Source organism: Aythya ferina, assembly GCF_964211825.1.
Source record: "Aythya ferina genome assembly, chromosome: 18".
Lineage (NCBI taxonomy): Eukaryota > Metazoa > Chordata > Aves > Anseriformes > Anatidae > Aythya > Aythya ferina.
In genome coordinates this window covers 8786238-8802069 of record NC_140317.1, presented here as the reverse complement: position 1 = coordinate 8802069, position 15832 = coordinate 8786238, and the positions used below count along the sequence as shown (strand labels likewise).

The window sequence follows — 15832 nt, the reverse complement described above, 5'->3', positions numbered from 1 at the left end:
TTGTTTCAAATCACTCAGCACCTAGGTATAATAACAGTATTTGGAGGAATGTTTCCAATAGACGTGCTAACTGCATACCACTTCTTTGTGCTGCTGCGTGCTGCCTACAGGACGAGCTTATCTGAAGCTCAAAAGGAAAGTGGTTGAAATAATAACAGGCTGAAATTGAGGGCACACTTAAACTACAAACTGTAGTGCTGTGAACAAACATCGCCAAAGTTGGCCAGTGAAAACATTCTAGCCACAGTAGCAAGACTACCCATGTCAGGGTTATTTTTAAATATTGCTTCAGTGTAAATTTTATCTGTAGGATAAACTTGAAATCCAAGGCAAGGCACCAAATGCAACACAAATAAAATGTCAGCAATAGATTTATGTTGGATAACAAGGAGAAATCCAAATATTAAAAAATATGTATTCTGCTCTCTTAGTAAGCCTCTGAAACTTACCTCTAGGCATAGAGTAGCTTTTTCTAACTGCAAGATCTAGGGTGAGAAGATGCGCTGTCCCAGATATCAGATGTTTGGGATTGCTGGAGGGAGGGAGGAGCTTTCTGGCAGAAGCATGTTTTTTCAGATGCATCTTTGAAAGCCTCTGCCTCCTCCTCGCACCCTTGTCCTTGCTGTCTCCCACCCACAAACTGAGATGTAAATTTTTTATTTCTGCTATTTTGTTGGGTGGTTCTGCAGATTTACCGATAATCCTACATCAAAAAATAGTTTGGAACAATTATGTCTGTATTAAAAGGAGCAGGTGTATTGGGCAAGGTGGTGTGTAGAGGGTTAGCCTGGGACAAACCCCAGGCTGGACCCAGGCAGGGAACAGCCAGGTGTGGCTGTGGGGCCCTGGACTTGCTTCTGGAGCAACCAGGTTTTGTTTAGTCCTGAAGGAACCTGGCTTGCATGCTCTGAAAGCACAAGTGATGTAAACTAAGTGTCAGTAAGTGGAGATGAGCAGATTTGCTTCCAAAGCACCCTCTTGAGCTGAACTACAGCTCTACAGTAGATGGGGATTTTAAAAATTCTGGATGACTTTTGTGGGACCGGGCTGTTAAAACAGATACAGTTTTTTGCTGAAGGTATTGACCTGCTGCTTACAGCTATTAGAAAGTCTGGGCAATGCTAGCTTGGCAGCTACAGGTGATTATACAGTTACCAATGGGTTATTAAATCTCCTCCAGATCAATGCCTCTTCTTCCGGAAATGGATTAAAAAAGTCGGGGAGGTACAGAAACACCCAAGGGAATTATACAGAAACCATCCTATATATTTTAAAAATCTAATTAACTGTAAAGTAATTTCACTCCACAGAGACCATAATAGCACAGACATAAGAGAAGAAGCAGTAATTTGTTTTCCTGCCTATTGATTTCTGGAAGGTAACTGGAAGAGGCAGGTATTTTTAGTCTATCTTAAAAAGATAGTTTATAAGTAAAGCTTTTTCAGTGCCCAGGGAGAAAATCTAAACAACATTTGAATGTCTTGTTTTGCTGCATGCTCTCTTCGGACTTTGAAGTTTCATCAGCAAGCAGGGATACATACTTTAGAGATATAAAAACAGGCTGGTGTGTGCTTTGGCATTTTTTTTTCAGATCCACCAGGAGCATTGACTTTACAGCCCCCCACCCATACCATATAGATGGAAGGTAGCTCTGCAGGCATACCCGGTCACCTGCAGAGGTGCTCAGGTCTGCGTTTTGCTGCTCGTTGTGCCGTCTTTTCTTTTCAGTTACACTGTCACTGTTTTCCAAAGAACACTGAAAACATCTGCCAGCGTTAATACCGGTGGGAAGGCCTTTCCACCCCGAAGAGCCTCCTGTCTGTTTGACAGGGATGCTCACGCACCCGCTTCACAGCCCGTTAGGAAATTCCAGGAGCGCTGAGGCACATCTTGTGCTGGCCACCACCGCTGCTGCTGAGGGTTGACACCTCCACTCTTGCAGAGAATGGCTGCCAAGGGGTGGCAGCCTGCACTGAATTTTACATGAACCTGTCAATATAGTATTTAACATTACAATTTTGGTGCTCCTCAGAGACTTAAATCACCAAGACATCACCTCATAATTTACTGCAACAGGAATCTTTTGTCTAATATTAACTAAATTCTGCTCTTCTTTATGCCCTGTTGGGTTTGTCTCCGAAACATTTCATGCACGTACAGCAGGAACATTGCTGATGAACCTGATTCTGCTCTCAGTAATAGTGCAGGAATATTGATTTAAACACTGGTGTTCTGGCTTTCTCTCAGTCTAAGGGCACTTGTAAACACAGAAAGTTCAAAGAATGGAGTCCCAGTCTCAAAATAAATACAAAATCCCTATTGATTTCACTCAATGATTTTAAAGCTAGAAGGAAGATGTGCTGATAAAGCATAACATAGAAAAGGGGGTAATTTTAGCCAGCGCATCTTTTTCAAGATTTGAACCAGAAATCTGTCATAGTTTAGGCTTTTCTGGGTCAGGAACCACTCATCTACTCATCTGCCACAAGGACAGTGTGAGCTAGATTTGAATATGTGAAATGTGTGTTGTGCTTCAGATTGCTGTCAAGCACTCACAAAATGCATATTTAAATTTTGAAAGGATAGGAATATCCTTCTTGGTGCTGCCACATCTCTCCCTCCTTGCATGTCTTGGTAACTTCCCCCACTGGTCTCTTAAGGACTCTCTGTTTAGCAACCAGTTTATGCCACTTCCATCGCCCTCAGCTAGGGAAACGATTTCAAACACTGTGAGTCTGTGAGAAAAGAGTTCATCATATCTTGAGTTTTGATATTTCAAATGAATTTCAAAATGCAGCTAGCTACTTGCATACCAGAATTTCTACGCAGGAACACGAGCCGTGACTCCATTGCTCGCAAAAAGGCAGCTGCTTTGTGAAGACAGTGAAAGAATGGGACAAGGTGTTGAACTACTCAGAAGTTGGCAATGGCTTGACTGTACTGGCAGGTCAGGTTTCAGACAAAGTCTCTAACGTTGTGAGAAACATGGTGTTTCTGAAAGGCTACATATTGATGCTTTTAAGCAGATATTTCACAGAAAAATATATTTTGCAGAAAATAGGAAAGTTACTTCTGATCTGAATCAGGATTACAAAAAAAAAATAAATGACATTTTGACAATCTTTCTTATGGCTTGTCCACATCTAATATATCAGGTGAGTGTTTTCTCTCTAAACAAAGTGAGCTTTCCAGCTCAGTGTCACAGCATACTTGGTTGTGCTCTAGCCATAATTCCAGAATAAAAATCTGGTTTGATGTTTTAAAAGTCACCTCTCTGTTAAATGAATCTGCCAAAGTCTGACTGCTGCAGTTAAACTCCTTCCCACAACTTACCACCCCCATATCCCCCCAAACACACACACACACACACAAAGCTACTTCAGCTGGCCTATTTCTTGCAAGTAATAGGTTTTCCTTTGCACTTAACTCATTGTTTTAATTTTATTTTACTCTCTTTTGAAACCAGAAGGCTACAGTTTCCCTAACCCTAATTTTTGTTTCATCTGCATCTAAACTTCAGGGTAGATATTCAGTGTTCTGATAAAGTGAAGCACTTAAGGAAAAATTCATATCAAAAGTCGTGTTTCTCAGAAGTAAAAGCTAATATGCACTTTTGGGAGAAACATTGCAGTTGCAATCCTGTGCACATAATGCGACTATTTATCATTGTTTGGCACTTTCGACTGGATGATTCAAGATTTGCTTCATAGTTTTGAGACATTTACAAGAAGATAAAGGAGAAAACATTTGGTAAAAGATGATCCCATACGTTATAAATAATGACTTCTGTGGTGTCACCATAAAATATCTCATAATAATGAACCAAGGTGAATAATTCACACAATTTTCTATTGGCTTGAAAAATTAGATTATTTTTCAGGAGCTAAACGAACAATAAATTTCAGTTCCAAACAAGCAGCTTTGCAGATAGTCTCCAACCCTTATGCAAATATCCATGGGTAAGGGAAATAATGGCCAACAGGAGTGCACATTGCTGGATGCTGTTCATGCACAGTATGTCAAAGCAATAGGACCATATAAGTCACGGGTAGGGTGTGCTCCACCAGTTTAATAATTTTTAAGGGCTTTTTAAATAATTTTCATATACTCCTAAAGTGGTCTGTCAGTTCTGTTAGAATTATAATTACTTTTCCAATGACAACTAAAGTATTAAAGCACTGCAATGAATGAGTTTGCTCAAAACTTAGCCTTTATTTTTCCAGAGAGGATTATTTTCCTTGAAGAGTGGTAGTTGCCGTAAGTTGTTCAATAAATGTGAAGATTTGTTACTGCATTCAGTAGCAAATACATTCTTGTAAAATGCACCTAGGTGCAACTAAATAAAGGTAAAGGCTAAAACTCTTCCTTTTATTGTCAGCAAGAATGACAAGGTATATAGAAAGCTCAGAGGTTAATACACTAATAAAAGGAAAGTCAGCCCCAGTGATTTGGTCTGATACATTGTCTGCTAGGTCTGTGTAACTCTATCCAGAAATAAATATCCTATTTGTTAGGAATAATGAGTATTCATATCAGTGTCCTTCTTGAGAATTGTTACATACAGATATGAAACTGCATTTGAATTACAAACTAGGAGACTAAAGAAGGAAATTTCAATTTTTATTTTTTAAATAGCCGCCATTTCTGCAGGTTTAAACTCCAAATATGGAAAGCTAGCCTGTTCATAGTAAAAGGACAGTCTACAAAATTAAAAGAAATCTTAAAAAAATAAATTATTTGTTCAAGAAACTGTTTAAACAATGTTTAGTACTGAAGAAAGACCTAATACTCAATAAGGTGGCATAAAATATATAACTTTGGCTCCCTGTCATGCATCTGTCATCCCCTCCATGTAACCAAAAGTTTCCAGTAATTAAACCTTCCAGCTGCTCGCAGTGCCAAGGCAGCCAGGCACAAGACCGCTAGCTGCTACTGGGACAGGCAGTAGGCTCCTTTACCTTATCTTCTCCCTAACTCAGAAAACAGGAATTTATCCTTCATGTTTAGATGTTTTCCATGTAGCTGCAAAATATACCTACCTGCCTCTTCACATTTGGGGTCTGCTTATCTTTGCCTTGCAGATTTGCTGGAGGAGGATTAGAAACAATCAGAATTTCACTCGCGCAACTGAGACACTTGTCTCAGTGCATGTAAACACCCGGCAGCAGCCGAGCTGAGCACAGAGGAGGTACAATACCACACGCGCAGCAGCCTGTGGCAGCAGCGGAGCTTTTCAATGACCAGCATGGAAAGCTTCACACCATCAGCTTTCAAATTCTCATGCTGCCTCTGCATCAGGAAGTCCATCAGTAAGTAGTATTTGGGTTAATAAGAATTTGTTCCAACTGGCCATTGGCTTTTCTCAGATCTGGATGTGAAGCCTTTCTCCATAGGGCCTGCCTATTGCTCAGCCTATACCTATAACTTCATAAATTCTCTTGCTTGTGAAATCATTATTATTAAGATCTGATTTTGACTCATAAAATTACATCCAGGTTTTGATTTTCTGGTTTAAAAAAAAATATGTATATATATATATATATATATATAGTTTCCTTGGCACTAACCAAGAAAAAATCCATTGAAAACTAAAAGGAGAAGTGGTTTGCTTGAGATGAATTCTCTAGATCTTGGCACAGCTACAGAAATAATTCCAGGCAAAGCAGGCATCCACCCTACCCCCACATCTAACAACACTTGACAGTAGGAAAACAATTCAGTGCAAACAGAACCTTTGCAACTGCCAGGAACGAATCCTGGCTTCACTGAAGAAAAAGAGACTTCTGCCATCGATTTCAGTGAAGCCAAGTTTTCTTTCCAGGTCATTTGAATCCATGTCTCACGGCTGGTTGCCCAGGTCTAGAAGCACCACAGAATGGTTTTTGGCAGTCACACACACAGCTAGAATATCCAGTGTCTGCCTGCTACTTTGGCCTGTGGATTTCATCAAGTCAGAGCTGGTGTCGAGCAGAATCAGGCTGCAAGCTGCCAACACAGAGAAATTTCCCATTCAGAAGAGGGCTTTTTCGGGTTTATGCACACTACCAATCTATAGGCTGTTTGTGTCTGGAGTCCCAGTACAGTGGCAGCTCATTGTGTTGATGAATACAGAATCTGTGTGATGCACAGCTTCTCTGAGTAACCACCAGTTTCTTTTATTTAAATATTAGTAAAGGTAAACAAAAATGCTCGCAGCCCTTATTGTATACTGCCCCTAGGCATAAAAGAATGTCCTCTGTGAACACAGTAGGAGAATACAGCAGGCTTCATATTGAATATTTCTATAATCAGTAGTGATTTTTCATATTTTTTTTTCAGAAAGAGGTAAAGCCTATCTTGTGGTCAGTGTTAACCTCATAAAGTCAGTAAGATGCCTGTTACTTTTAACTTTTTATTATATTAGAACAATTAAGTGGTTATACAGATATTAAACATGAGTTTTTCAGAGGATCCTGAAGAAATTACATGTAATTGAACTTAAGCAGGGACCTTGAAACCAATTTTTAAGAAGATCTTTCTAAAATTTACGCATTTTTGTGCCTCCAAAGGCTTGTGAAATACAGGCATCTGATTTATCCTATAAATAGAATTTTACAATATCCTAGAAGCATCTAATTATCTTGGACCAATGTTCTATAAGCTACAAGGTAGATTCCCTACAGCATTGTATCTTCCACAGTATTTTCTCATTTTGACTTCTTTGCATTTAATTCATATATCTTTTTTCATCCTGAAGCATTTCCCTTCTTCCCAAGAAAACCTAGAACCTTCTGTTCTGTGTACAGGTAATGCCATTATGTACAGCTTTCCAATCACTTACAAATTTTTGTTAGCTTTCTTTCCTTCAACACCTTTGATTGGCATAAAAAATACTATCCTATTATTCTGCAACAAGAAGTAAATTCAGGGTGTTCGCACATACACAGATATTATTTGAACAAAATGTTGACCTTGTGATTTCCTGATACAGTGTATGACGGGGAATAAAAATAGTTCCAATAGTCTCTAGTCCAAAACCTTAAATGAGAGTTAAGGAAATGTGTGGGGGTAAGCTGCTAATGCAAGAGTCTGGAATGACTGTGTGTTTTGAGTTTGTATGGATTTTTCGTTGCTAGCTCTCAAGTGAAATGAGCTGTTTCACATTGTAAAGTGTACTCTTTTAATTATGCTAGGACAAGTTATGTGTTTTTTGGAAAACTCTCAGAAAACAGGATTTGGAAAGATTTCAGGAGTTTTCATGTTAGGAGGCTTATCAAAAGGGTATTTTTCTTTATATTATATTCTGTGTGAAAAGTTATTGTGGATGATCTTGCCAAACAAAACATTTCCTGCTCTGTAGTTTAGAACGGAGGTAGCCATTTATTGTAGAAAGAATTTAATGTTTAATGTCGGATTCAGTGCTTCTCTGCTCCTTCCCCTTCTCATTTACTCTTATGCAAACAATTTCTCTGTATGCCTGTCCCATTGACTTAGGAAGCATAAAGAAAAAAGAAAAGCACCGCGTTCAAATCTGAAGTTACGTCTTACAGCCTAGTTTTAGCTGCCAAAAACCTGAGGTGTTGCTGGAGAGTCCCTGAAATCCATTAGGATTTCTGCTACTGTTACTGAGTTCTGATGGTTTAGATGAGTTTAGATGCCAGAGTGATAGGTGGCTGTATAGCTACAAATGGAGTACTGCGCCAGGAGAATTGCTTCTGTTCGTTTAGCCATCATTGACTCAAGATTTGGACATTCAAGGGAGCAAGGTACTCAGCTGCCATTGAATTTCAATTACAAAATGGTGCCCAGCTCCACTAGGGACTTTTGGCCTAACTCAGCCTAAATTGCTAGGACCAAAGCCAAGGAGTGGTCAACTGCTTATCAGCTGCTCTGCACGCTCTGAGCACCTCTCTGAATCCTCGAGTACATTTTAATGTACTCCTTTGCATGGGCCTGTGACAGGGGGAATCAGCTGCCGTTATTTCCTGAGCTCCCCAAAGGAATTTGTGAATGAACTGCATTAAGAAGCTGCTGATACCTTGTGGGAAATCTCTGAAACACATCTTGTTTGAAATCGATTCTGTATGTGGCCTGTAGCATATTTTCGCTATTTCTTTTCTTCTGTGCAGGAATCCTTATGAGAAAAGTTGTTGCCTTTTTGGGGGCAAGATTTCCATTACTGTCTCATCTCTGACTCAATTTCCATGTCTAAGTATATGCTGTTTGAAGCAGCAATTAATGCAAGCTCTATTCCCCAGAAAGAAGAGGTTGGGATTTTGCTCACAGGGAGGAGGAATGGAAAATAAAGGAGACGCCTGCATTAGCTAAAAAATTTGTCAGCTTGTCTGATGAGGGTGCAAGAGAGACCTAGGAGAATGAGGAGCAATTTATTCCCTTCCCTGTATATCCCAGCTAGACATTTTCTAAACAGTTCTTTCAATACTAGTAATGAGCCGAGAGCATTTGAAAGTAAGGCTGCATACTGCAGTACTCAAGTATGACAGTAAAAATGGCATCATTTAATTTTGGTTTTTACAACACGGCATGGCGCAGTAAGTGCATTAGATATTTTGGGATTCTACCTTCTCACATTTCCCTGCTGTTATCTCAATAAAACAATATTTTAATGAGAACCTGCCAAGAATGTTAGATGGGACCCAGGACCCTAACTGAGTTTTTCTTTGTCTGTGTGACTACAAATGCTACAGCTATGCCTGGACAAGCTATGCCTTCAATTACACATAAGAAAATGTCCTTTCTTTAATTATATTTTGAATTACTGCCCCAAAATACCTGTAAGGTGGCAGAGAAACCAGGTGTGCAGACCCTACAGCACTGTTTACATGCCATAACGGCTCAGGGGCACGGGTTTGGCAGTGAGAGGTCTGGCCAGCTCTCCAGAAAGGCTTTCCAGGAAAACTGAACCTTTACATCAATGTACTTAAGTTGATACAGAATCAGTAAGATACACTTAAATCTGGACTAATCCCTCACTAGTTAAATCTACATTTCAGAGGTGAAACACTAAAATGAGTATAGAGGGACATAAGGAACATGATTCCTTAAATTCTTGTTTTTGAGGGCAACATTGACAACTGAACGAAGTAACGGCCATTGCATTACAAAGGTTGAGGTGTGTGTATGTTTCTGATACCGAAATTATAAAGTTGGTGCAAAGTGTTCCCTTGCATGAAATACACAAAGCAATAATGACAATTTCTTAATGATGGAAATTGCATTTTAGGAATAAAATCAGTCCTAAATACAGCTAGATAATGCCAGTGATTTAGGACTGTGTGTAATTAAAAGGAAAAAGATCTTTGCCTTCTCTAAGAGCGATCAAGGCAAATCCTAGTTGGTTGCAAAAGTACCAGCATTTGGGTCTTTGTAACTGAGAAGTCTAATAAAGAACTGCTTTATCCTGCATTTACTACCGAGGTTCATACAGCTGAGCTGAAATCTCTAGTAGCTTTACGTTTGTTCAAAAATACCACTTGATATTTAAAGGTGTGCTACTAGGAGTAAGCTGCTCCTGTTGCCTGATCCTGTGCTATAGCTCCCATCGGAGCCACTATTGAAATGAGATCATCTTCTAAAGTAAATGAATAAAAATGCACAAAAACATTAAAACATATGAAGCTAAACAGTTTCCACCATTGGAGTATTATCTGTAGTGGTGCTCACCCAAGTGGTTGAAGATTTCTCCCTTCATTTGAAGTTGCTCAGTAAGTTACGTGTTCCTGTGTGCTGAATGCCTCAAGCCGCTGGGGGACCCATGTGCGCAGCCACCCAGTGCTACTCACCCCGTCCTGCTTCTGTAGGGAACTTCAGGGCTGGAGGCACATGCTGCTGCCATCGGCTGAGGTACAGCAGTGCCAGGTAAAGAAAACTTGACAAACTATATATGCAGTATCTCTTTTTAGCCAGTGATTTCCATTTCCACTGACTACTCATGCTGAAAATACTTACTTTCAAACCATCACATTGCAACAATTGATAGGACAATTTAGAACTATTCATTTGCAATTAATTCAAGCATTTAATTTCAGTTTTTTGAAAGGTTTATAGGCCCCAATGACCATAAATATTAATTTTATTCATACACATGTATCAGAGCCTTTCCAGAACGTGGCAAGGAGCTCAACACCTCTAAGCAGCACTTCAAAATAGAAACGAGCACTCCATTAGTACTGAGAACGTAGTAATAATTCTTTTTTTTTAATAGAAAGATTGACCATAGAAACAAAAAGATGCAGAATGAGTTTAAAGTTTAAAATATTTTGTAAAAAGGGCAGAGGAATTTTCACCTTTGGTTTAAGTGCACAAAGGGGATTGAGTGAGAGAGAGGGAAGAGTGGAAGGAGGCTACCAAAAGCCAAATACATGATGTTTTTTCACTGCTTACATATTGCTTCGATAAGTGTATCTGACTGTTCTCAGGCACATTCTCATTTAGTCTCTCTTCCTGGTGGTTCCAAACTGAACATACAGTCGAACATAGTAAAGACCAGCATAAGTGCACTAAATCGAGAAAAATTATACCAGAAATTATTTCTGTCCTTTCAGTCTGCTTTTTACTATTTTTTGATGTGATTCATCCTTTTATTTTGTTTTTACATCTTCGTGTATTTTCTTTTTCATGACTGATTTTTCTTCTATTTTAGAAAAATATACTGGCAACATGATTTTTAAAATTACACAAAAGTACACACAGCGAGAAGCCAGAAACATGAGGATAGAAAGAAAACATATTTTAAATTACTATCTTATTTTTGAGTTCTGAATGTTACCTCCAGTCAGAAGCATTTTAAAAGTGAGAAAGAATTGGTGTACACTTTTGAAGTAAGTGTCTTGGAGAAGGTGGAAAAAAGAGAAGCATTACAAGAACGAACCCTTTCACAGAAGAATTGTTTACAATTTTTTTTTTCTGATTATCTATGATAAATGTCTACTGCCTATTATCTTAGCTGGAAACTCCAAGTTACTGTGGCACAATGTAAAATAATATTACAGCTTGCTGACATTAATTTATCTTGATTATTCTAATAATTTTATATTTTTATTGGTGCACTGGAATGCAAAAAAAAATGCAGTATAATTTAATTTTCACTATCATATGTGGGGAAATCACTGGAGGCATTAAAATGATGAAAGAAGAGATATGCTAATACCACAAAAAAGGATGCAAAAATGATTTATGTTACTTTCTTCTCCTATTTGCAGTTCATTAAGTCACTGTCTTCTTGTAATGACCAAGTGAAAATTAAAGTACTTCAGAAAAGAACTTTAGGTTCAAGCATCATTAGAGGAAGAGAAATGGGTTCTTTGATGAACTTGACTGCGGAAATCTATAGAGCACAACTTAATCAGACTGCACATTGATCTTTGATGCTAGAAGGCAGACGTAAGATTGAACAAATCATTTTAATGCATATTTTTCCTTTAAAAAGTAGCATATGATGCATGAGAATGATTTATATTTAATATACTTCAAGTTCATAAGGTTTAATTGTACACTGCGCTTTCTTTTTTACTCACTTCAAACCAAAACCTAGAAAAAATAGGTACTTATAAGGTTATGCATTTCCCTGTGCATTCTGTATTTCAGAGGACCTATGACTTTGGAAAACTGCTTTTTTTTTTTTTTTAAAACTAATAAACTCACAATTCACTTAAAACACATAATTTCCACTCATATGAAACGTGAACCGTGAGTTATACTGTCAGTAGATAACTGTGGATAGTAAAAATACCTTCAACCTATTTGCTTTCTCTTCTCCAAAAAGATTTTTTAACAGCTTAATTAGATGGTAGATTGAATTTCACTCAGGTATTTATAATGCTTCTTACTTTTTAAGGTTATTGCAAACTGAAGTAAGGCTGAAATCTGTAATACACAATAAATGTTTGTTCATTGTCTTTTGTCTTATAAAACAAGGAGTTCCGTTTGAGGAGCAGGAGTTGCAAAAGCTCCCTGCTGAAGTAAGATGTATAATACTTGGCTAGACACTATGAAAATTCTTTTGCTTAATGTAACAAAAAAGAGAACCCCCTCCCCTTCTCTCCTTCTGCATCTCAGTTGCCTCTTTTGTTCAAAGACACTGCTGCAAAGTTCATGTAACCATCTCCTGATAAGTTGTTAAACTAGTGTATCAACATCCTGCATTCCTGTCTCACGCTGGGCCAACATGCCCAAATAAAGAAAGAAGTTGAGCCACAACGCGGAGGAAGACTACGGCCTTCATCTTCACGACCACCAGAGGGACAGAGAAGACCCCTTAGCAACAGTGCGCGCAGTCGCAGAATACACCAGGATGTGCTGCGTAATCCCAGAATTACCAAGATAGAAAAAGGGACCCTGGCGGGGGTGAGGTGCACGCCGTTGGCGGAGCCGAGACTCCCCGGCCGCCCAGCGCTGTTTTGCTTGCTGTTGCTTACTCAATAAATTCCTTTCTATTATTAATGCAATGCTCTCTGAAAATTAATTAAGGGGGCAACTTATAACAAAATCCATAGAAGTTGGTCTTCTGGAAAGAATAATACGGGGTTGCCTGCATCACTGTGGTAGGGGGTAACAGCAATTCTGATCCAACAATTAGTGTTCAGGAGGAAAATATTTAACTTCTAAATTACAATAGGAATACAGAAAAGCAGAATATGAATCTGTATGTTTTCATTTTTTTGCCCTGTTGAAATATGAAAAGTGAATACTTCTTCCTTTTCTAGAAGGAACTCATAACTTTTTGTGGTAATAGGTGAGAACATAAGCCCATACTTAACACATGGCAGTAACTCACAGGTTTGTATATGCTTTCGTCCTGAAGCATCCCATAGTATTATCCATACCTAATGAAGTGGAGTATAAATATTTCACATATTTCACATCTTCCACTTGTCTGTTCCACTCACTAAAAGAAGATGTGCTAGACCAGCAATAATAGGCTTTGAGATACCTAACATCCTGGGCGGAAGATAGAGTTCAGAGATTAACCATTTTGAAAATTTTGTCACTATTCCAGTTGACTTTTTTTTATATTAGTTTTTCGTTGGGTGGCAGAATAGATATAGAAGTTGGAGCCAAACGCATTGTTGCTATACATTGCTGTAAAGTAGCTGTACCAGGACAGGATTAAGCTTTCTGAGCTTCTGGTATTTTGTTTCATTATGCTTCATTCTTCAGAATCTTTCCTGAGCTATCATCACAGAGGAAAAGTCCTCCAGTATTTCATATAATTTCTAAAGAACCCTCTTCCTTCCCTCCCAAGAAACTGTGGTTGCTAGTCAGATAAATATATAAGAAATTAAATAATTTCTAAAATTACTACCTCCTTTTTCACTTTCAACTTCTCCAATTCCCCCTATTTTATTTGCTGCTGAACGTGCCCTTTTGATAGAGAAATCCCTTCTCAGCATAAACCAATACTGTCTTGGCAACAAAGCCGCTCAGTATTAAATACAGGATGATGGAGATAAATTTTAATCAGGTCAATGTGCTCTAATTACTATAAATTAGATTTTATTTCTGTAAGCAAGCAAACAGTATTATTTAGGTTATTTAAAACAAAAATGCTTTAAACAGTCCAAGTAATTTTGAAAACACAGATTATTTTTAAACAAAATTACATCTTTGTTCTCGATGTGTCAATAACGTTACGCAGAGTAGCATTTTCTGGAGAAAATAAATCTTACAAACCCCTTGAAATTGAATTTAATGCTTGTCGATACCAAACTTCCTAAAATTGTGAAGAAACGAAGATCAGGCACGAACAAATAGCAAAAGTGACCTACCTATATGAAGTGTACAGTTATTAAAACAGTGAGCACTGCCTGTAACATCCTTCTGCATTTTCAGTGGATGAAGTACCATAAGCAGCACTACCACCAATCCTGCAGTTGGATTCGCTTGGCTGTATCTTTGCACCAGTGCAACCTCTTCAGTTTTTCCTGAGTTCAGAAAGTGCGCTCCACAGGACAGATTTTTGTGCCAGGAAAGCCACATTTAATGAGCAAAGGTGTTTATCTAGAATCATCTCAATAGCTGCAATTTCAGACAATGTGAAAACACTTTGCAAGTGGTATTACTGATCTGCCGCTGACACATTTTACACAGCAATATCCTACACTTGGTCTTTTTGCTCCAAATTAGATGCTGATCATAGGTTTTTTTTTTTCTTCACAAAGGTTATCCAGTGTTTTCCCAAATATGAAACTAACTAAGCCTGCCCTTAATTTCAAGCTAGGGTACACAGACACAAAATACCATTCCCATGTGTAATGGAGAAGGTGTAACATGTAACATGTTCCCATGGGTGGCAGAAGGTGTAACAAACACTTGCTCACAGTTTAATACAGATACTCTTACAGTCAAACGATAAGGTTTCATATTTAGATAATGCCAAGTCTTGATTTGTGGCAAACAAGATTTTGTTTTCCTGCAAAAGTAACAATAAGCCTGAGTCTTATGGTTCCATTTTTGTAACAACAGCTAAGTACTCTGAAGGCATCGAGAACAGTGTGCCCCAGCACCTTTCCTAACTGTCCAAGACTGCTCTGGACTTACTTATGCAGGCATTGTGTGTTGTTAACCGAACAAATAGGATGAAGCAGAGAAGAATTTAAGGCTCCTACGTAATTTAAAACAAACTTATGTAAAATAAAAGTATGGAGATAGAAACAAAGTGCTTTACAAGAAATTTATGAGCTGAGAAATGATTTAAGTTGCTTAATTTTTGCACAGATTCTGGTATCAGTAGTATTGTCCTTGTCTTCCATCTTCATCCCTCCTCCCATCTTGGCTTGTGGGAATAAAGTATAGGATGATTTAAAAACCTTTAATTTACAGCAAGTCTGAGTATGTGAAAGCTTAGGAAAACTTTTCCTACACAGAAAAGTTTAGTTTGCTGCCTCAAACTAAATGAGTTTCCAAGTAGCAGAAACAGCAGAGACACCAAAGTGTAGCAGTTGTAGGAGCTCTGCCATTAAGAGGTTCTGTGGATGGTCTTTGCCTTTGATGGATGTTGGTAGCAACAGAGTGGAGACACTGCATTAACTGGCATCACACCGTTCCTGAGGTGAATGCAAGAAGCCCAATTCAGGAGGCCCAAAGAGAAAATCTGGCAAGCTGAGTGTAGGTTTTTACTTTTACTTTGGCAATGCTGCATACAGGAGTACTGGGAACATTTAATAGCCAGGCAGAACAGCAAGTGAAATCAATAAGTCGATTGTAAGGGTATAGCATGGCGCTGTTGTATGTTCTCTATCAGGTACATTTAAATATTAAACCCTTTGCTATCTTCAGATAAGGGGAGCGGTGCCTTACAAGCCCTCTCTGTGATCCTACAATTGTACTTCACTGCTGTGAGTGACAATGACAAAGCTTTCCACTATCCTTCTACCTCCTTCCATCACAGCCTGTTTGTCTCTGTGTATAACACAACTATTTTATTAACAGATTTTCTGAATGTTACTCCACAATCAGCTGAATTTGAAGGAATACAATATTTGTATTGCATAATAAGAGAGGGGATAATTTTTATAGGTTTTATATGTTAGGTAATCAGCTTCAGAGATGATCAAAGATTAACTTTAAATGGATGCTGCTAAGAAAGATCTTCAGTCTTAAATCAGCTTTTCTGCTTTAAACCTTTCTCTTTAATCCTCAGCTTCAAGTAATTTTATAAATAGATAAAATTGGAAAATCTTTTAAACTATAGATGTATAATATAATCAGATGAGCCACAGTGCTACCTTTTCTTTACTCAAGATAACTGTAAGAAAATATAAACAGTTTGTCTTCGTAAACGGTGCACTTTGTATCAGAACAGTGTAAAATTATTAATCAAAACCTGCATCAT

At 38.2% G+C, this 15832-nt stretch overlaps 2 protein-coding genes across 6 annotated transcripts in view; one reads left to right on the top strand and one right to left on the bottom strand.

Moving 5' to 3' along the window:
- The window catches only part of CA10 (carbonic anhydrase 10), a 200536-nt gene that overhangs the window by 71558 nt on the left and 113146 nt on the right, over positions 1-15832 (bottom strand). The gene's annotated exons all lie outside the window — the stretch shown is intronic.
- LOC311420889 (uncharacterized protein) overlaps positions 1-15832 on the top strand; it is a 210166-nt gene that overhangs the window by 138116 nt on the left and 56218 nt on the right. The window contains exon 4 of one of the 4 annotated variants that reach the window (XR_014684590.1): positions 5082-5412. The exons of 2 other annotated variants lie outside the window; for them this stretch is intronic. Coding sequence is in view for 1 of the 2 variants with exons in the window: in XM_084492228.1 (XP_084348354.1) it covers positions 11202-11360 (159 nt within the window). In the remaining variant the exon portion in view is untranslated. Of the gene's footprint in view, positions 1-5081; positions 5413-11201; positions 11518-15832 lie in introns of those variants that run through there. One more of the 4 variants, XM_084492228.1, reaches the window with a different exon arrangement.